We start from the raw sequence: 20,493 nt of genomic DNA on the forward strand, positions 1-20,493 counted from the left end.
CTCTGCAAGGCATCTTTAGGCTGAAGCCTTCTCCATGCAGAGCAGCATATGGCTTTGCTGCAAAGGCAGCCCTGGCCAATATGCTGGACTCACAAATCTGACAGTGCCAACTTACAAAAGTTCCGTGGTACATATGTCAATACCAACTGCATAGATCATGAGCTCTTCCTCTGTTTCCCAAAGGAAAATATACAAACGCCCTGGGAGTCAAGCTCAGTTGTGTAAACACTCGCGGTGAATTTATTTCACGACACGCCGTAGCCCCGCGGTCACCCAGCAGCCCCTTTGGGTGGATTCTGTGCCACCTCCTGTGCTCACTGGTGGGGTGTTGGGAAGGATGGATCTGGTGAGGTGTTGGGAAGGATGGATCTGGTGGGGCAAAACCATGGCAGCACTTGGCCAGGTTTGACATATGCCGAAACGCGTCACTGGTCAATAATTCCTTTCAGGGGTAATTCCACCGCGCTCCTGGAGTATTTACAGCCCAGCCCAGGATCCAAAGCACCCCGTCCCAGGCACCTTGGGCTGTCAGCAGGCTGGGCTGTCAGCAGGCTCTGCTCTGGAGGTCTCTCCCAGCGCAGGGCTGCCCGCCGTGCCGCGGGGCAGGGTTGGAGCAGTGCCGGCTGCGCCACGCCGTCCCAGCCTGGCACGGCGACCAGCCCGACCAGCAGCTCCAGCGCCCGTCCGTCTCACCACCTGGGCACACGTACAAAGAAAGGGAAAAACAAACAAAAAAAAGGGATTTCAGGTCTGGCTGAAACTTCTCTGGATAGGGGCTCCCTGCTCTAGGCCAGCCAGGCCCAGGCTGTTGGGATCAGGGCACTCTGAATCAGCATCACCCCAAACACCAACAGCTCTTTCTTGTCCATCTCAGCTGAACCCCCTGCCTTGGTTTCCCTTTCCCAAAGCACAGCTCACAGCTCTCTCTGCTGCAGCTTCCTTGCCTCTGACCAAAGCAGAGGGACAGAAGTCCCCTAATGCAGTGGGGTGTGGCAAGCACAGTTCTCTCCCTCTCAGGATTTTTCATAGAGGCGCACAGAGAGAAATGAAAGAGAAAACAATTTCTATTTCTGCTCCTTGTTCTTCTTATGTGGAATGTGTTTGGAGAATTGTTTCCTAGAGTGAGTGCTTGATTAGATTCTAGTGAGGATTGTTTGAGCCTGATGGTCAATCCAACCCACCTGTGGCTGGACTCTCCTGAGAGGGTCACAAGTTGTGTTAGAGTTAAAGTCAGAGAAAGTAGTATGTAGTTTTGGTATCCTCCTTTTATATAGTATATTAATGTATTTTAGCATAGTTATAATAAAGAAATAATTCAGCCTTCTGAATTGAGTCAGACATCCTCATTTCTTCCCATTGGGTTTGCCTACATTTACAATAGTGGGGATGTGAAAAGTCCTTTTGGAGATGGGTCATTTCAAAGCTTTTTCATTACAGCACAGACTGAGTTGTCAGGAGCGGTCGATACTATGGATTATGGTGGTGCTCCTGAATGATGGGAATGCTTGATGGCTGTCATTTACTGTCGTTTTTTATTTACTCATCTGGCCTTCATGCCTGGCTTGGGCACTTTATTAATCCAGACAGGGCAAATGGATGTGTGTGCTCTTACTTAGTGCTGGCTGGGAAGCTGCGTTTTCCATCTGCTGGAACATGGTGCTTTAAAAAAAAAAACATTTGTTCAGTCTTAAATGAGTTTTGCAACGTAAAACTTGACACTAAAAATTGCCCATGGGTTTAGAAGTGTGCCTGTCCCCACTGTTGCTAAAATCAAGGAGCACAGGGCTGGCTGGTCCAGTGCTCTGCTTTGGTGGCAGGTCCTGGGTTTCCCAAGCAAATTCCTGAGACTTGGAGACAACTTAAAGAACCTGAGCTTTTTAAAGAAACCCACTTCATAGTTGCTGAAGCAAAGCTTTGGCATTCAGCCTCACAAAGCATCTCCCCAGCTCTGCTCCAACTCCTTGTCTCATCACAGCTTTGATTCCCTGCTGGTGAGACCCCAGTGATGAGCCCACAGTTGAAGGCCTGGAGCTCTGCCTGGTGGAGCTGCTCTGAAGATGGATTTTTCTGCCAGCTTCATGTGCTGAGATTTAGATTTTTTTTTTTTTTTTTTTTTTTTGGTCATCATGAATCAGGACAAAAATATCCAGAGAGAACTGCAACTTTTTCTTGGAAATGAAAGAGCCTGTACTGACCCCAGCTTTTTTTTCTACCCACTTAACTTTTTAGGATAGTATAGAAAGTGACAAAGAAAACATAAATAAAAGCCTGTCACTTTGGAAAAACATATTTTTTCACCCCAAAATAGACACTCTAGTCAAAACCCCATCCCAGGAGGGGGTGGGAAAACTGGCAATGTAGCAATTTTTGACTAAAACAGCTTTTTTGCTGGCACGTTGTGTGAGCAGTTGCTTCACCTGAGCCTTTCCCCTCCCCGCCTGCTGAGGTTTGTGCTCTCCCCCTTGGAGCAGCCATCCTTAGTGGGATGCCACAAGCCCTCCAGAGGATTTCCTGGATTTAATCCAGCAATTAAACACACCCTCACTTCCACTATTCTATTTATATTAATAATTAATTATAGAATGGTTTAGGTTGGAAGGGAACACCTCGTTCCAGCCCCTCTGCCATGGGCAGGGATAACTTCCATTATCCCAGGCTGCTCCAAGCCCTGTCCAACCCGACTTTGGACACTGCCTGGGATGGGACAACCTGTGCCAGGGCCTCACCACCCACACAGGGAAGATTTTCTTCTTGATATCTAACCTAACCCTTCTCTTTTTCAATTTAAAGCCATTCCCCCATCTCCTGAGCTGCTCACCTCAGTGCCTTGCAGGGCTGCTGGGCATAACGCAGCAACAAAATCCAGAAGGGATTGATGTGTGGGTGGCAGGAGCTGTGGGTTTAGGCACGTGGATGGGGAAACCCATCCCCCTTTGAGCATCCCAAATCCTCTAAGCTGATAAGACCTGAAGAGCCTGCACTCCTCCAGCTTTGGTTTCTGGGCAGGACATGGGCAATAGATCACACTGCCTATAGCTTGTTATGGAATGTACAAATCTGGGGGCTCCTACACTCTTTGAGTACTTCTTAAGAGTCAATTTTGACTGTTTTTTAGTTGCTAGTCTGTCATTGCTGCGGACTGCAGCCTCCTAGCCACCCCAGAGCCTCTGTTTCTAATCCAGACACTGCTACATTAATCCCTGCTCTTTTAAGAGGGATCAGTACTCCTGGAGACATGGACCCAAAGTTTCTGTGGTCCTTCCTTGTCTGGGGGATGACACCAGAGCTCCCTTTCTCACCCCCTGTGTGACCCTACACAAGTGTCAGAGCTGCATCCAGAGCCAGGTTCTCCCTGCTGGCTGTGATGCCAAGGGACAGAGTGACACAGGCACCTTTCCCCCTGCCCTGCCAGGGCTGGGCTCTCACCTGGGCGCTCGGTGTGCTGGCAGGCAGGTCCTCTGTAGCCAGGGCGGCACTGGCAGGAGCAGCTGTCACCCACCAGCACGGGCTCCCCGTTGTTGTGGCACGGCCCACAGCGGCAGGGGCTGAACTCCAGCAGAAACTCATCCACAGCCCTCTTCAGATGCTGCATTTTGCTCTCCACGCTGCCCAGGTTGCTCCTGCGGAGGATTTCGTGGATGGGCTGCAGCTGCAGGGGATGGAGATGGATGGCATGGAAACCATTTCAGCTGGGCATTGACTGGGATGCTGTGACATTGCTGGATAAATTCAGGACTCGGGGAAAAACTCATTTGTCTTCCTCGACAGCTGCATGAACATCATGCAAATGTGTTGCTGCCCCAGCGAGGAGCCACCGTTCCAAAACCTTCCTCATCTTGGAGGTTTGTGTGGGATTGGCTTTTCTGGACATGCTTTGGGGTTTTAGCAGGGATTCGAATGATAAATTAAAACACCCCAGTAAGCCCATTTTTTTGACTGATTTCTTAGTGCTGTCACAATCCCTGAGATTCTTGCATGCTCTTTGGCTTTTTGAAGAAAATGTTTTGGTAAGAGCTTTGGACAGAGGGTATCATCAAAATTTATTGCCACCCTACCCCTTGCAGTGGCCAGCTTGTAAAATATCCAGTAAATGCTGAGAATGAGGAATTTTGCCTATATATCTTTTGCCCTTTGATGTAGTGAAATAACACTGTCATCTACAGCTTTGGGAATGTAACTCACTCATCATATTTTCCAGCAGCACAATCCAGTTCCTATTTACCAGTCAGCAAAAGTAGTCCAGTTTTGGCAGCAATTATAACTTGCCCAACTGAATATTAACCTTTAATGAGTATTAAAGCTAAAAATTTGGGACTGTGTGAGGACACTTATTTACATTTGTCCATCAATGCAAACGCTCCCTGTCCAGGCCAGGAATTTGTTCCAGGGAAGAGCTGGGTGTCAGCTCACTGTGCAAGGCACTGTGAGAGTGATTTGTGGGGAGGATCAGGATCAGCTGAGCTTTGGGAAGAGCCCTTAGGCAAATTTGCACAAGCCTGGTTGACAAACTGAGGGGACTGCAGATAAGAGCTGCTGAAGTGCCCCTCTGGTTGCAGGGTCACTGCTCAGCTCTGGAGCAGAGAGGTCAGAGCATGGTTTACTGGAAAATAGAGAGGTCAGAGCATGGTTTACTGGAAAACTGCAAGAAATCTTGCCCAGACTTAATGGGAACTTGTGCAAAAAGGTGAATAACCTGCAGCTGGAACTGAAAGCACTTCTGTGTTATCAGATCTTTCTGCCACCAGCTGCTGCCCAGGAAGGTTTGCACAGTCCTTCTTGCCCTGCCAGTAACACAGATAATTCCCAAATCAATTTTCCCTCATCCCACTCTCTGTCAGAGCTTTCAGACCTGCTTTCAAATGAAGACAAGAGGGATAGAAGTGGCAGCATGTCCCTGCCCTGACAGAGATCCTTGCCCCACAATCTACAGCTTCTGCTGGAGCAGACTGGTGATGGGGTACTTGGGTCCTGTTGACCACAGCTGAGGAGTTGTGGCCACCCCCTCATGCCTCTGCCAGTTCTACCCTGGATTATTTGTTTGTAGGATCACTCCTCTCTGTCCCTTTCCATCCCTTCTTCTTGCACTCATCTCCTCCCACCCCAGAAACCCTATAAGGTGCTTCTATAAGTGATCTTCTCATTTTATGGGGCATCCAGTGAAACAAAGGGAGACTAGAGCCTGGCTGATTTTTATGGCCTTCTTTTTGGAGTGTGGAGAAAGACAAGACCCACCTGACAAAGTAGCCAGGAGCTCCCTGCTCAGAGAACTCCTGGAGGGGGGCTGTCTTTGCAGAGCTTTTCCTGGGTAACAAAACACCTTCCCCAGCCCCCTGTGAGTCCTCTGCTTATACAGGAGGGCAGACAGCATCAGGGAGAATACCAGGGATGAATATAGCTGCATTTCATTGTGAAGCTGTTGGGGAGCACATCAGGAACTTAACGTGGCACTAATCCAGCATTAAGCTCCTTGTCTGTCTCCCTGTGGTTGCAGTCAGTGGGAGATGTACTCCCCATTGTGAAATGAATAAGAGGTTACCAGATCAGTGGCCCATTACATTTAATCTTGTTCTGTGATGGGATCACAATAAAAATACGAAATGATCTGCTCGACTACACTTTCATTCCTTAGAGCAGCAGAGTTTCTTCAGCTGCAGAAAAGCCTTACCTGGAAATCAATAACAGCAGGATTATATTTTAATGACCTGCCCCAGTGACGATACATTTTGCCATCCCAACTCTTCAGGAGCCCTCCACTGTAACTGGTATCTCCCCCTCTAATCCGGGGAATAATATCTTCCACAACTGCACCGTGGCTCTCAGCATCTGCAGAGTTGAATTGCACACGTATTATTCAGCTGCTGTTTCCACACAGGCTCCAGAAGCTGCTCAGTGGAGGTGAGATCAATGGTGCAGGGGCTGCCTCCCGGGATCAATGTGAGCTCAGGGCTTGTGGGGTGAGCCCACAAGTTGAGCATCCCAAATCCTCTAAGCTGATAAGACCTGAAGAGCCTGCACTCCTCCAGCTTTGGTTTCTGGGCAGGACATGGGCAATAGATCACACTGCCTATAGCTCGTTATGGAATGTACAAATCTGGGAGCTCCTACCATCTTTGAGTACTTCTTAAGAGTCAATTTTGACTGTTTTTTAGTTGCCAGTCTGTCATTGCTGTGGACTGCAGCCTCCTAGCCACCCCTTGTGTGACCCTACACGAACCTCTGTGCCCAAGTGACCAACCCAAGTGACCCAAGGAGCCTCCACAGACCCCTGCCCTGCTGCTGTACCAGTGTCCAGGAGTCCTTTCTGTTTGCAGTCAGAGTGTGTCAGAGCTGCACCCAGACCCAGGCTCTCCCTGCTGGCTGTGATGCCAAGGGACAGAGTGACACAGGCACTTATCTCCTCGATGCTGACGGCTGCAAAGCAGAAAGTAGACAGGTAAATTGAGTGACTCGTGATGTTGTTTTGCTACTTCTCTTTTCTGTCATTGAAGAAAAGATTCAGTTACTTTCATGGCTTCTATTTTGAAGACAAAAGCTATTCTGGGCAGAGGACAGTGCAAAACCCCAATATTTTATTGGGGTGTATTGGGCCTATCATATAATAGGTGTAAAAATTGTTTCCTTAGAAAATATTAGAAGAAAGTAAAAATCTTAAGGCTTCAGGCACAAATGTCCCTGTTTGATCTATATATTTAACAACAAACTTTGATTGTTTTCACAGACTAACTCATAGCTACGGTAAAGCCAGGAAGAGCAGCTGAAATCAATAGATCCTCACTAATTTTCCTAAATTCAGGATCTGACCCACCCATTAATGGCTTGAGCAGCACCTCAAGGACTACCTTAGAAAAGGTGTGTGTGCTGAGAGCTGCCAGAGCTTTCCTGCCTGCTGCTGCCGGCACCACCACATAGATCATGAAAATATGTAACTGGAGAGCCATGAAGTGACTGCAGAGGGGAGAAGGGAGCTAATGAGGTGGTTTCACCAAGGTAAGCAATGTGCATATTTCATACAGCCTGGTTTTATGTAAGCACTTCAGTCTACTGCAAATATAAGACAGTCCTCTTCAGTAGTTAAAAAGCCCATTGATTTCAGTAAATGCGGGTATTGTAAGTAATAGGTAACTTTTATATTGCTCTTTTTTTTTGTCAAGAGGACTTTAAAGTGTTTTCCAAAGAAGCCTGGTGATCCATAGCATGGTTTTGAAAGGAGGCACAGAGGTCAGTGGGGTTTGTGTGTTGGGGTTTAATGGTTTGAAGTTTAAACCTCTGTCCAAGTCCCACCCTGGAGCACTGTCTGCTGAACAGCCTCGCCTCAGAACTGGAGAGCAGGGCCTTGCTTGTGTTTAAAATATTGCTGGAATGCTCGTGGCTCTGGTTTTGTGGAGTTATGGGATGGTCTGGGTTAAAAGGGACCTTTAAGGGCCATCTGGTCCAGCTCCTCTCCCTCATGGGCAGGGACATCTTCAACTACACAAGTTTGTTCAGATCCCTGTCCAACCTGGCCTTGAATGTGTCCAGGGATGGGACATCCACCACTTCTCCAGGCAACTTGTGCCAGTGTTTCACCAACCTCATTGTAAAACATGCCTTCTTTAATCTACATTGACCCTCTTTTAGTTAAAAACCACCACCCCTTGTCCTGTCACAACAGGCCCTGATTAAAACCTGTCTTTCTGATGTCTTTTAAGCACTGGGAGGCTGCAGTGAAGTTTCACTGAAGCCTTTTCTTGTCCAGGCTGAACAACCTAAATTCACTCAGCCTTTTCCCATAGGAGAGGTTCTCCACTCCTCTGATCTAAGCTTTGTGGCCTCCTCTGGACTTGCCCCACCAGTTCCACGTCTCTCCAGTGCTGGGGACCCCAGAGCTGGATGCAACAGTGCACATGGGGCCTCAGCAGAGGGGCAGAATGCCCTTCCATCACCTGCACGTGGGGACCTCGTGAGGTTCCCAAGGGCTCAGGGCTTGTCCAGGTCCCTCTGGGATGTCACCTGAAAATTGTTCCCTTCTGGGGCACAGATCTGTTCCTTGGCCTGGTGGATCCATACCCTGCTTAGGTACTCAGCATCCTGAGAAATGGGCTGCAGGTCCTGCCTCCAGACTGGTGAGAGCTGAAACACGCTCCAGACTGGAGGTGGGAACTGCATCCCACTGCAAAACTGGGCCCTTGAGAAAGATTTAAACGTGCAGCACTCAATTACTCGCACTAAACTGTTCAACAGTTGTAAACACAGTGGGTAAAGTTCACTCACCCAAAGCAACGTGAGCGATTGCTTATCTTGGTGCTGGAGTGCCATAAAATTAAACTTGAGGAACACCCTGATTAATTGATTTGCCATGGTTCCCGTTGAGTAATTATGTTCAGCGAGGGGCTGTCGATACCGTTCTCTATTGGTCGTGGCAAGATCGGGTCTTGATAAATGAAAAGTGGTTATCACTGCAAAAGGGTGGCCTCAGTAAATATTAGTGCTCGAGGGGGGAGCCCTGGTAGGGTTTTTTTTTTTTGTTTTATATGATATAATTTGCGATAGTTAAATGTGCTCGAGTGATAAGATTTACTGCTGCATTTTGAATTAATCAGAATATATGAAGACTCTTTCTAATTTACTCCGTGCATAATGTTCCTCCCATAAATGTTCTTGTAATGTGTGAACACATTATACTGTTTTCTGCTAAATAATAGAACCATAACAATCTATTTTAAAAACGAGTAATGAAAAATATTGATGGCAGAGCAACGAGGGACCTTGCTCTGACATATGTATTTATTTCACTCATGACCACATCCATATAAGCCCTTGCAGCCTGAAAGCTGGGAATGGGTCTGGCAGCAAACCTGCAGCCCTAAGCTCTGCAGTGAGCTGTGGATAGCTAAACAGAGGAGGTGATTTCATTTTCAAAATTCAGTTTTCCTAAATGCTCAAATGCCAGATGCTCAGTGACCACCTAAGCTGTGTCTCATTTAGGGAGGACTCAGCCAAGGGATCTTTTTCCTGACTTTGTGCTTTAGTCACTGGGCTATATAAAAAAAGGATATTTTGTGTTCCAGAGCATTTAGCCAGCAGCCTCGTGGGCTGGGTGGGCCCTCAGGGTGCAGTGGTCGTGCTCAGCCCTGTGGGGACTCAGTGATGCATCTGCCGAGCTCCAGACTCATCTTAGGAATCTCTAATTTTAAGACTTGAGCACTTATATCCTGATCCTAACCATTCTTCGGGGAAGGAGGATAATCCTCTTGCAAACACAGCCTCCAAGCATGGCTGTGATCAACATTAGAGAAATCAGGGTTTTTTTTTTTTACTAAATGCTTTCAGACAGTGGCATATCAGACACTGCAGGTGGGTCCTTCTGGGTCAGCACTGTGTGACACAGAGCACTGCTGGCTTTGTCAGGGTGGACTTTCTGGCAAAGCCTGGATTAGATGAAAATTACAGAATGGTGCTGCATTAGAATGAAAATTACGTCTCTACTGGGGTGCATTTTTGTCTTTTGCTGGACTTCAGTATCCTTCTCTCCTAAGATAAGGCATCTCATAGCAGTAAATCTCCTTACATACAGAGAAAGCACAAGATAAAGCAAAATAATAGCCTCCCTCCACATGCTCTTGATTAATTCTTCCTCTGAAATTGGCAGTCTGCTTCCTGAAGACTTGCTTGCCAAGACCTTGTTCACTTCTATATCACTCACCCTTCAAAGTGAAGGAGTAATTTGAAGAGGCATCATGTTTCCAAACATTAGAGGTTCAGGAACTTGCTGAAAATTCTCCCAATCAGTAATTTCTTGTGGAAAAATTGGCATGGTTAATTTGCAGTATGGAGTGCATAGTTATGCTGATGGGACCAAACCATTTCAGACCAGGGATAAAATCTGGGGCAGAACCATGAAAATTATTGAAATTACTGAAATTACAGCAATTTGCCCCTGTTGTCCAAGATCTCAATTTCCTTCTTCATCAGTGTCTGGCCTGGAGTTACCAAGGCAGTGGTGCCCTCAGCACAGCAGAGTGATGGCCCTTAGGGGAAATGGGATCTATTGCATTGTTGACACCTTTACAAAAGTTGTCAACCTGGTTATTGAGCCATATTATTGTTCTGTATCTCAGGTTTTTGATTAGGAAAAATGTTACATTTTTGACTTGCTAGCAATGGCAATTCTCACACTCTCAGCGTCTGCAGTGGGTGTTTTATCTAACTGAGATTTACAGGTAGGGTCCTCCAGCCTCATACACTCCAATTTGTTGAGAAGTGGAGCTAACAGGGGTTTGTTAGTCTCCAGATGTGACACTAAGCAGAGTGAAGTGGCAGAGGTATTGCTGAGTGCAGTGCAGTATTTCCATTTACAGAAAACTGTGGCCCTCACTGCAAACAGGCTGAAATGTGAGAGGGCTGATTTGCTAAACTCAGGGTGGCTTTGCAGCCTTCAAGCATTCATGGTGAACAAAGATGACAAGAAATAGGAGAAAAGTAGCAAGTGACACTGAAGAAATGGGGAAAATAATGCTCAGGTTCCTTCCTTAATGACCAAACCCTCACCCAGGTACTTCTAAAATCAGAGCAGGAAGCACATTTGGTGACACTCAAGCTAATCCCAAGCCACGTGGCCAGTAGTGCCACCAGGTTGGAAATACCAGGTTCAAAGCAGAAAGCTTAGAACAGAGGATATATTTTGATTTTCTGACCTTTTCTTCGCATTTCCTCCTTATTGATGACAAGGATGTACTCAAAGACACCCCCCATGGTGCCAGATGTCATGAAGTGGGTGCCGTAGTCGTTGATGAATTTGGCATACATGCCATAGTTGTAGGTGTCTGGGAGGTCCTGCAGGGAGAGCAGCACATCTTCATCCAAAACAACGTTGTCCCTTCTCATCTTGAAGCGGGCTGTCTGCACCTTGGTCACAGCTCTAATGAATCCAACCTCCTGCAGGTAAAGGAAAGAGGAGCTGCAGTCAACATTCATTTAAACAAATGAATTTATAGTCTTTAGGCTTGCAGGGGAAAGGCTGAGTCTCTGACAGTCAATACATTTATGAAAACAAGCCTGATTTTAAATGAAATAATGTAATTATCTTTTTAATGTCTCTTTCTGATGTGCTGTGGAGGTGGAGGGCCTTGGGGGGGCTGGATACTACAGGGGTATTATTGATGTGTGAATATGATCAGAGTTGGGCTCCACATAATTCCCCTCCATTCTCCATTTCTGCAATTTCTTTTTCTGGTTTCCTTTCCATATTGTTTGCCTCCTTTTTGCTTTTTTCACAAACTCAATGAGTGGCAGAGCACAAGGGTCAAGCCCAGACCAGCAGAGGGGAGATTCCCTGGCCAGGAAGATGCTGACAGAGGGAGAATTTCCTGGATATACCACCAGGTGCAAGGCTCCACCTCTGTATTTGCCATTGCTTTGGACAAGTCTCCACTGCAACATGAGCAACCCTTTAAATGATTCCTCCAATAACTGATCATCATTTAGCTGCAAGCATCATGTGAGTCTGGACAAGGGCACAGTAAATACTGTAATGGTACTCATTTCAAACAGCTTTTAAGGACATTTTAACTCGGAGAACCATCAAAGTAATTCTTCTTTATTGTTTTCTGTCAGCGGCCCGGAGAGAAGCTGGGATGGGGCACAGTAAATGTGGGAAATACCAGCACTCATGTTATTAGATTGGAAAGAGGTCATCACTTCCAGTCCATGATGCAAACCCTCTGTGAGAAGTACACCCTATTATCAGGTGCTATTTTTTCAGCGTGGTATTTTAACCTCCTGTAAAAAGTAGCCCATTTCCCTGTCACGAGGCAGCTCGTATTAATTTGAGCAAGATATATTTGCTACTAGAGATCATTCCTTGAGGATAATTGTTTTGATCAGCATCTTGATATTCCCTCCTCCCTCATCGTCACTTTCAAGCATTTTTTTATTTATGTGCTTAATGTAGCCATGAAACAGGATGGGGTGAGATGACATGTGCCGTGGCACTCCGTAATTCAATTTTATTCCCACTCCCTGTTTGCTAAAACATACCAAGAACAGCAAACAGGATTCCTAACGATCATACATTTGCAATTACATGAACAAATTAAGGTACAATTACCCTGTGTTAAAAAATGCAATTGAGAGGATAAACTGACATAAGTTACAGCCAGACCATGCGATGCACAGATGATGCGACTGGAGCAGATGCATCACTGAATTGGTTGGGTCTTTTTTTTTTACCTTTGCATCATATTGTGTGAAATTCTTCAGGGATCCTTTGCCACCTGATAAAGTGAGGCCCAGGTTTAACATGAGATCTGCACCTCCAGGCCCAATTCCAATGGTGAAGCCTGTTGTTTTGGATTTGTCACTTTTAAGGGCGTCAAGCAGGTCCTTTGAATCATCATAAAACTCAAAAGCAAATCCAGAATCAGCATGGGCCTAAAATGAAAGGAGTAGACATTAATTTTTCAGGTGCTTCCCTTCCTTTTTAATCTCTATTTCTTAAAGGAATACCACTGTTAAAGCCCATGGTGCTCCTGACAGCACCAGCACTGACTTCACTGAATGTGGAATAAGGAATTAAGTCCTGAGCTATTTCATTTTGAAATATGTGAGAAATGTGGATAAAGCCAAGCATTTTGCTTCTCCCATCTCCAAGCAGGGGAAAGGTTTGTGTTTAGCCACTCAAAGCCAGGGCTGGTAATGGTACCTATTAAGGCAGCCTGACACTTCCCATTATAAAACTCTCCTTCCAGTTCCTCACAGCTCTGCCAAATCCTAATGATTTTGGACTGATTTTTTTTTCTCACCAGCCTGCCTCTGGATGAATTTATTTAGGAAAAGGAAAATTCAACATCTATTTACAATGGCAAGGCTAGAAAACAAACATTGTTTTGCCTGTGTTTTAGAGAAGTGACCTTTTCCTTGACAGCTCTACTTTGCTGGCACGTGGAATCGAGCAGCTCTGCTGAGTCTGAGCTGTGCCATTTGCCAGCTCTGTAAAAAGCCAGCCCCAGTGCTCAAACTGGGGACTAAGGGACTCTGCCTGCTGGTAGGGCATGAAAACTACTTGCATTGAGTAGTATTTCCCAGAAATAAAGTGTTTTCATTTATTCATGTCAGAAAATACGATAAATGTTTAACAGCATGGCCAAGGCACCCACTAAGGATGTGGGAGACCCTAATTGAATCCTTGCTCTGCTTGGATCAGTATCCAACATCAGACATGACCTTATGGGCTATAGGTGTTGTGATCCCTGGTGATGGGTTTTGGGATCTCTGTCTCACTCAGAATTCAGATTTATACCCCCTGTAGCCATGACATAAAATGCTTACAAAGATTGAACCAGCAGCACTGTCACCATTTTACACATGGCCAGCTCCATCCCTAGAGAGGCAGAAGGCTTCTTCAAGCTCTACAGCTCATTAATAGCCGAATTTAGAGAAAACACCTCTCTCTTGGCTCTGCCTGGGCCAGGGGAAGGAGTGGGGATGCCTGGCTGATGCAGCACATGCGTCCCTTGACGCGCCATAAACCAGCATTTACACCTTCGAGTGCCTATTGGGGTACTCTTAACTACAGAGAGAATGTACCTGATATCTCTGTGGGAAGTTTGTCTTTTTTGCTGGGGAATTGCTGCTGAATTTGGCCTCCTGCAGCACTCACCAGGAACTGGTAGTCGTGGAAGTTGTAAGGCTTGCGGAAGTACTTCTCGTTGTCCCCGTAGTGCAGGCGCTCGCAGGCGGCGTCGTACCGCAGCTCCCGCCACTCCCCGTTGTACACGTACTCACAGAGCCCTCCAAAAAACCCAGGGTCGTACACGTTCTGCCTCCCCTCCTGTGTCAGGATGTTGTATCTTGGAAAGAGGTAGCATTCAGGAGTTTGTTCGCCACTCCCGTTTTATTTCCTCGGTCTCTGCCACAGGTTCTCCTGATGTTACAGGTTATCGATCCTCAGGCCTCCTGAGGAACTGGAATAGAACTTAAAGCTGGGCTGGGTTTGTTATCTCGTTGCTGTCTCCTTCCCAAAGCTACCAGGAGGCAAACAGCCATTTTATTTCCAAGGCATTATTTGGGCTCGCATGCGAGAAATGGAAGCAGTCGGTGAAGTTGCCCAGCCCCTCCCAGCCAGCACAGCTATGAAAGTCCCAAAGTCCTGGAATTCCTCCAGGTTCCTCTTGAGCCCAATGCATCTCATTGTCACAAAGTGCTTCCTGGCATTCTCTGCAATTATTTTCTGTCTTAATTTAATCTCTTTCTTTTTAATAATGGTCCCGTTTCTCAGGGTAGTTAACACCCTCCCTAGACATGAAGCCTGTGCTTTGCCAAGTCTGTCACTTATTATTTCCTTATTCCTCCTTCTTCCTGCTCTCCAGCCCTCACAGCTGCTGCCCTCTGAAATCCCTCCTATTACTTAGTATTCCATGTAATTCTGTGGCCCAAAATGAAAGCTTTATTCAAACTAGACAGCAGCACTGCTCTTCTCAACAGGGAACCATCTTTAGGACTAAGATAGCAAATGCCATTGCTTTTGTGTGTTCTGCAGGAGAAACACTTCAGAGAGCAGAACTGAACAGGGTTCTCAGTGGAAATTAATGCATGCCTTGTAAAACTTTTGATGGACCCTCCCAGGCCCTGGGCCAGGGAGACATTTATCTCATGGACTCCAAAGAGTGTTGGATTGAGCTGATGTGAAAGTTGCACAATGGCTGGCTCCATTCTCATCCTGTAGCCCATGTTCATAAAATCCAATAATGGTTTGGGCTGGGAGGGACCCTAAAGATCATCTCATTCCAATGCCTCTGCCACAGACAGGGCAGTGTTCTCCAAGGGAAACTGAGCAGTAGTTTGGTTAAAATACAAGGTTTTCAACAGTGACAATTTGCCTTTCAGTTTCATTTCATTCCAGATTTCTCTTTTGCCTGTATTACCTAATCAAAATATGAAACTGAGCAGGGAAACACTTTTCATGGATAGGAGTATTTACATATACTCATGTGGAGCTCAGGCTCTCTGCCTTGAATCTGTGCTCTGAACCGAAATCCTGGAGTTACATCTCCTTAAGGATGAATGCCAGAAGGGTGCTGCATCTCCAAAGTCTGCTGTTTTCTTTATTCTCTTACCTTTAACAACTGGAGAAAGCCGTGAAATAACTGGGATCTATTTTTTCAGGAGTATAAGAAGGGCATCACAAGTACTGTGGTCAGGTAATAGATCTGAGACAGAATTTGAACTAAAAGGTGGAATGAACCCTCACTGCTACTCATGGTCACAGGGGACAGCACCTCCCCTTTGGGTTTTGTACAGCTCCTTATCAATTCATGGATCCCTGCTATTACTAAGGAAGAGCAATATAAGAAACATAATCCTGTTTTGATTGTGAGAGGAGCAGCTATTGATTAATTACTCACCCTTGGACTATTTTTTCCACCCCTGGGATTGGGAACAGATGTTCACAAGGGTTTTCGATATCTTCATCCTCACAATTATCCTCATCAGACCCATCTCTGCAGTCTCTGTCTCCGTTGCACAGGAGATGCCGTTGAATGCAGCGCCCTAAATTGCACAGATGCAGGCGGTGGCTTATCCGCCCTCCAGAAATCCTGGCTGGCAGCTTGCATTGACTGTGCTGCTTTTCACCCACATCTCAAGGCCACAAGAAGTCATGCTGTGTGTTAAGCACAGCATTATTCCATGAGGAATTGGCTTTTCCAAGCTTCTGGGACCTAAACACAGCACAGAGTCCAAGCTGGCCACTCCCATGGGCGTCTATCAGGTGGGAATCAAGGAGAGGTCACCTCACCACCCTGACTTTATTTTCTAAAATCACACTCTTGGAAAGTTGCTGTAGGAATAGCTTCACCCTTTGGCTTAAGGAATTCAACTCCATCTTATTAAAGTGCAAGGTTTCCTCTTCCCATTGCAGGAGGCATTTTAGGGAGTTTATTGCAATAATTAATTGCAAGAATGGATATTTGCAGAAAAGGCAATGTGGGAGGGCTTTTGCTTCTGGGAGCGTGGAGAAAGCCTTGAGGAGGGAACTGGCACTGCTTAATTTCCCCCAGTGCAGTGATGATAACCTGCTTCAGGTGATGAGCTGGTCATGGAGCTGGCCTGTGGCTCCAAATTTCAATAGAATTCTCATAAAATGCTCAGGAAGGAAGTTTGAGCCATTTGTATAGAAACAAAAATCTGTCAAGGCTAGTCAAAGTTTCAGAGAACAGCAGTTTTATATCCTAATCCTCAGAGCTGGAGGTGGCTAAAAATAACTAAATCACCCCAACAGATTGCTGGTTGGATTGATGATTGAACTCTGTCTCTAGCAGGGGAGAACGCGGAGCGTTGTGCCCACAGAGGGGAGTGTGAGCACACAGCACAGCAGTTAGAGCAGAATATTCCTACTCTCTTTGTTCCACTGAAAAATTCACATTCTCCATGTCACACAGCCTTCTTTTCCACCCAAATCTGAGCGCAGCATGGATGGATTTCTGTAGAAGTGGGGGGAAAACACTGAAGAGGGGAAATTCCCTGCTTTCTCTTGTACTGGCTCACCCTCCTGCTGCTTGGGGCGGGGGATTGATCCCCCCAGGACCAAAACCTCTGTGTCAGGGGTTTGTGCCTGGGTCACTCACCTGTTTCCTTGCACTGGAAGTCCTGCCCACACCCTGGTGGCCCTGAGCAGGTTGTCTCAGCTCGACAGGCTTGCTCATCCCAGAGGTGCCCGGCGCATCTCTGCCCTCCAAACTCCGCCGGCCGCGCCAGCCGCCGGTGCCGGTGCTGCACAGAGACACAACCCCGTCTGTGCCCCACAGACATCCCCTCCACAGCCCAAAAAGCAATCAAAACCAGCATTTTAATAGGTATTCCTATTTCTATGTGTGTGTGTGGCTTGTAGACTTTGTGTGTGATTAAGGCAGGGAGTCAGCAGAGAGCCTGGAGCTCAGATTTGCCTGGAGTTCATACGGGTGAACTTAGAGGGGGCTAGAATGGCTGTGTAAAAAAATATCTCTATTTTATACCTTGGAAAAATATGGCATTTTTCCAGCTGCATATGCTTTGTCCTGCAGTGCACCAGGCTCAGATGGACACAGACACTAATTACAGCACTGATCCTGCAATATTTCTGATGGATTATTAATGAGAATTGCTGCTCTTTAAACTAGGAAGGGGGGAAAAAAGAAAGGGAGAAAAGCCATATTATTTACTGATAATAAACTGTCTATAAGCACAGGAACAAAAAAGGCAGGGATAAGATAAACTCAGTAGAAAGCAGAATTATGTCAGGTGTGTGAAAATAAATTCTCAAACTATGAAGACATATGTGAAATGATATAAAAATATGTGAACAGGAGCTGATGTATGAAGGCTGCTTCTAATTTCTTTTTACTGGACTATTTGCATTAAGAATCAGGGGATACTTAATTAAATCTGAGACAGAAAAGGAAGAAAGTCTCAGGCAACTATTCTGGCCTGATTCTTCCACCATTTGCCTTGATTTTGCTTTTCCTGTCCTCCTGCCTCCAAAGAATTTATTCCCCAGTTTACACCAGGGTAAATAAGAGCCTCTCTAGCAGAGGAGCATTTCCATCATATTTGGATGAGTTTACTGGATGCTTCAGAATGATGAATATGTATAATATATATAATTAATGTGTGTAGATCCTCATCACAGACACATCTGAAGAGAAATGAATACATTACAGTGGATCCTTACTTTTTTCTCTTGGCAAGGGAAGCAATCAGTCCATCCTGACCACTGGCTCAGCTGACAGTCAACAGGAGCTGGAGAATTAACATCTCTGCTGCTCCTTCTAGGGAGGGGAAGAAAGAGTGGTCTGAGGCCTTTGAAGCTGTGTTTTCAGAGGGGCTGAAGGCTGGAAGGGGGAAAATTATCTTTGTGTGTGTTTTTCCACCAGGAAGCTGGTTGGTAGGAAATGGGAAGCATCCCAAGATGTCCCATCCAAGTATTCACCATCAGAATTGAGCAGGGCCTGCAGGGGCAGTACCTAGGGATTTTGTCTTGGCATTCCTGCTCTCCCAAGACATCTTTGCCCTTTCCAATAGGTAGATTGCAATTAAAAAAAAAAAAATATATATATATATATATATATATATGACCACCATACTGAGTAAAGAGAAGCAGTATCGTGAAGAGACAGGTTTTAGAGAAAAGCTAATTTTTTGTCTTTTTTTTCAGAAGCACATCACAATCTCCAGGAGCAGGGATGTTTATCACTACTGAGCCTGTTTTGATGTCACTTTCTTTACACCCCTGTGAGCTCTCAAGGTCAGGATTTTTCCTGGCCAGTGTGAAATCAGATCCAGGTTTCCATGGGTTCTGTGGAGGGGTGGGATTGGCTGCACCAACAGTGCTGAGAGAACGAGGTACAAAGGATCTCGACTAAGAATTTGTTGGTTGAGTATTTCTAAAGCAAAATACACAAATTATGAAGAGAAGAAAATAAAGGAATATTATGAAAGGAGAAAAGGGCAAAGGTAGGGTATTTTAGTGGCTCTTGGGTCAGACTCTGCACATACTCTGAATATCTCTACACAACAGCCAGAAAATACTTCTCCTGCCTCCCAGCCCAGTCATGACAATCTCTAGTTCTGTCTCTACTCCTAAAACCTTCATTTGTATGAGCCATTTCTTTGTCTTGAGGAGCAATCTGTGGCATGCAAATACAACCCTGCGTTTGCCAAAGCCTTCAATGCATTTTGAGGGTTTGCTGCAAGTCAGAACATTATTATTTTTATTATTATTTTGGTGATTAACTAATGAGGAGTCTGTTTTACTTTACAAGACTGCAATCCAAAGAGAAATATTGGTAATGAGCAGGGGTTTGTAGCTCATGGGGGATTCACCAGAGGCTGGGGAAGAGAGATTTACTGGACAAGAGCCACATGAGCTCGGTAGGGAGTGTGGGTGCAGATCCCTGTGTGAGGTGAAAACCCAGGAGCCTGCAGGTGAGCCCAGAGCTGGTGGACATGCAGGTGTTGATGCCTTTTTGCCCTGACAGGAGGATTTGGGGGCTGCATCCTTCAGCACTTCGCAAAGTACTTAATTGGCTCACCTTCGATTGGATTTCACATTTACCTCTTCATTATTCTGCCTTGTTTGATAAGTTCATCAAACATCAAAAATCTTGTCTTTGTTCATTTTCAAAAGGGATTATCGGAATAAGCCTTCATAATTAAGTGTATCACTACCACAGGTTTTTTCCTTTCCACCTTCTCCTTGTCTCCATGTTCCAATTATCACTGATACCTTTTTTGATCCTCCTAAATCATATTTGCCTTTACAACAAGCTTGAAATTAATAGCTGTAGAAAAAAAACCCTCCACCCATTTCCCTATCATGACACTATAGCTTTAGAAAAAAATGTAACTTGTTTATTCCTTTCCTTCAAAGCCCAAGTGACACTCAGATAGGTTAATAATATTGGGGAAGAAAAACTGAGGTATGAGGATCTGGCTTGGACTGAAAACTGGGTTATTCACATGCACTTGTTAGCTTCGTGTTGTTGAGTGTAAAATAATTAGAATGCAAAAGAATATGAAAAATATTAACTCATAAATCATCCTGTATAGAGAATTCATTTCAAGTGCCCAAACCCAGCCTGCTAATTTCGGTAAGGAAGTTTAAGGAGGCTTAATAGTCATCTGTAAAAGGAAAATCGTTGTGCAAACAGTTCCTTTAAGAAGGAATTATGATGCCTGGCTTGGTCTTTGGAAAGCTGCCAGTTTTTAGTTTTGGTTTTTTTTTCTTGTAGCTTTGTGCACATGCCTCAAGTCAGGACAAAACCGATGGGTTGATTGACATGCTGGTGATTCCTGTATGGAGATCTGGGGAAGGGAGCAGACTTACCTGTGGGAAGGCAGAGCTGGGAGCTCCCTGCACACCGTGGCCTGGGTTGGTGTTAAAGCCACTGAGCACATGGACAGCATCAAGGGACAGAGCTGAGCCAGCCTCCCCCACATTGCTGTGCCATAGGGAAACTTTTGCCAATGATCAGCTGCAAACTAAAGCTTTTTAAGTTTTCAGGACTGCTGGAAGGAGCATGGAGCCCACCAGGCTCTGAAATGCTGCAGTAAATCATTGACAGCAGCACAGATCCAATCACAAAGAATCAGGACACATCCCAAAGGCCTTTGCCCTTTTGGAAACAAATTCCCAGTTTTCTGGCAAGGAAATATATTAAGCTGTGCAACTCTTTCCACATTAAAGTCAATCAAGTCCTATTGCAGCAGTGTGTTTCTTACCCAGTCTCCTTTTAATTTGAAGGAGGGGGAAACTCATGTTATTTCCCACAGTGACTTCACTGTAATTTTGATGTGCCTGGTTGCTGACCAGGGAGAAGCTTCCCAGTACAGCAAATTGAAGATTAGCACAAAATTGAGTTATGAGGGACGTGTACCTTCCAGATACATGCAGGAAATGTCAGTTCAGCTTCCTCCCTTTCCCACCTCTAAAGCTGCTGTGAGTTATCACCTGGCTTTTGGATGGCCCTACACAGCCACTGC

At 45.6% G+C, this 20,493-nt stretch overlaps 1 protein-coding gene across 1 annotated transcript; it reads right to left on the reverse strand.

The window, feature by feature from the left end:
- Window positions 1-213: 213 nt before the first annotated feature.
- On the reverse strand, window positions 214-20,103 carry C8A (complement C8 alpha chain). The gene is made up of 11 exons (XM_002194459.6): window positions 19,838-20,103; window positions 17,684-17,780; window positions 16,602-16,746; window positions 15,381-15,525; window positions 13,637-13,826; window positions 12,208-12,408; window positions 10,674-10,914; window positions 6,283-6,411; window positions 5,666-5,823; window positions 3,427-3,649; window positions 214-696 (listed from the first exon to the last, which is right to left on the reverse strand). The coding sequence occupies exons 1-11, from the start codon at window positions 19,948-19,950 to the stop codon at window positions 545-547; spliced, it is 1,794 nt and encodes a 597-aa protein (XP_002194495.6). The 5' UTR covers window positions 19,951-20,103; the 3' UTR covers window positions 214-544.
- Window positions 20,104-20,493: the final 390 nt, after the last annotated feature.

This window comes from Taeniopygia guttata, chromosome 8, assembly GCF_048771995.1.
Source record: "Taeniopygia guttata chromosome 8, bTaeGut7.mat, whole genome shotgun sequence".
NCBI classification, from domain to species: domain Eukaryota; kingdom Metazoa; phylum Chordata; class Aves; order Passeriformes; family Estrildidae; genus Taeniopygia; species Taeniopygia guttata.